A 1,392-nucleotide genomic window follows, 5' to 3' on the forward strand; every position below is an offset into this window, starting at 1 on the left:
CGCCCGGCCGCAAACTTTCTTCCGAAAGGAACCAGATAGTGAACATTTTAGGCTTTGCAGTGCAAAGGATCTCTGTTGCTACCGCTCGCCTCTGCCCCGTAGTGTGAGAGCAGCTATGAACAGCACGTGAACAAGTGAGCATGGCTGTGTTTGTAACTTCCTCTACAGAAGCAGGCAGGGCCGGACTCGGCCTGCGGGTGAGTCTGCCGGCCCCTGCACTGGACCCGTGTCTGTTGTCAGGTGAACTGAGGATCTCAGCTCCCTTGTTTCTTCCTTCAGTTCTGAAGCAGGCTTATTGCTCATAGGCTTGTAGCAGGACGAAAACAACTGGATGAGAAATAGGGTGGTTTTAACCATTTCTGTTGAATTGGTTTTTCTTGTGTGGCCCTTCCTCTTCTGTTTTTCAGCCTAACGCGGTGTGAGCAGCTGAAAGCCCACCAGGGAGCTGGGGCGGGACTCTCCCCAGTGATCCTCAATTCAGGAGAGGGCACAGAAGTGGACATCTTGCGAATGCTCACCAAGGCCAAAGATGAATACACAAAGGTGAGTTTTTGCCCTTCCTTGTGATACACACTGAAATACCACAGTAGGATTATGTTGTTGAGAAAGCCCGATTCTTTTGATTCAGTTTGAATTCTTTCCATCAAATAAATTTGAAAATAAAATCTTTATTTGCTCTTAGTAGGCTAAAGAAAACTGTTTGCTTTTAAGAGGATTAAAAGGTAGCCTGAGAAATCAATATCCTTGATATGTACAAACAGTATCCAGCTAGAAGATCTACCAGAAGACACCATTTATAGTAACGACAAATGAACATAAAATTCTTTGTAATAAAATTCACAAGAAATGGGCAGAATCTGTGAGAGGAAAATGTTTAAAAACTTCTAAAAGGCATAAAAATAGATCTGAACAGATGGAAATATATGCCCTGTTCTTGAATAAGAAGATTCAACATAAAGCTCTCGGTTCTCCTTAAACCTATAAATTTAAGGCGCTCCCTAAACAAAAACCACTGGTTTCTTTTCCCCCTCCTCCTCCTTCTTCCTCTTCTTTTTCCTCTTTCTTCCTCTTTTTTTATTCCCCCTGGACCAGACAGGTTGCCGGTAAGGTTCGTGTGGAGAACTGTGCAGGAAGGAGCAGAGGGAAACCCTGGCAAAGAAGAGCGCTATTGGCGGGGCTTGGAGGTGGGGAAATGGGGGGCAGACCGGTGGGGGCGGAGCGAGCTCTGCCCAGTGCTATGGCGTGGAAGCCTGGACGCTGAAAAGCAGCATGGTGTTGGTGGCACTGACAATAAACAGCAAGATTCTAAGTCTAGAATGAGACTCAAGTATATGTGAATCAGGCTATGATAAAGGCACTAATCTCACATCAGCTATTTGAATAAATTCCCAA

At 45.2% G+C, this 1,392-nt stretch overlaps 1 protein-coding gene across 1 annotated transcript in view; it reads left to right on the forward strand.

Annotated features, from left to right (window-relative positions):
• The window catches only part of DCP1B (decapping mRNA 1B), an 82,013-nt gene that overhangs the window by 62,009 nt on the left and 18,612 nt on the right, over nucleotides 1-1,392 (forward strand). The window contains exon 5 of the mRNA XM_012647452.1: nucleotides 408-543. Coding sequence (XP_012502906.1) covers nucleotides 408-543 — 136 coding nt within the window. The remainder of the gene's footprint in view (nucleotides 1-407; nucleotides 544-1,392) is intronic.

The sequence above is a fragment of the Propithecus coquereli genome, unplaced genomic scaffold (genome assembly GCF_000956105.1).
Source record: "Propithecus coquereli isolate 6110/MARCELLA unplaced genomic scaffold, Pcoq_1.0 Scaffold269, whole genome shotgun sequence".
NCBI lineage: Eukaryota > Metazoa > Chordata > Mammalia > Primates > Indriidae > Propithecus > Propithecus coquereli.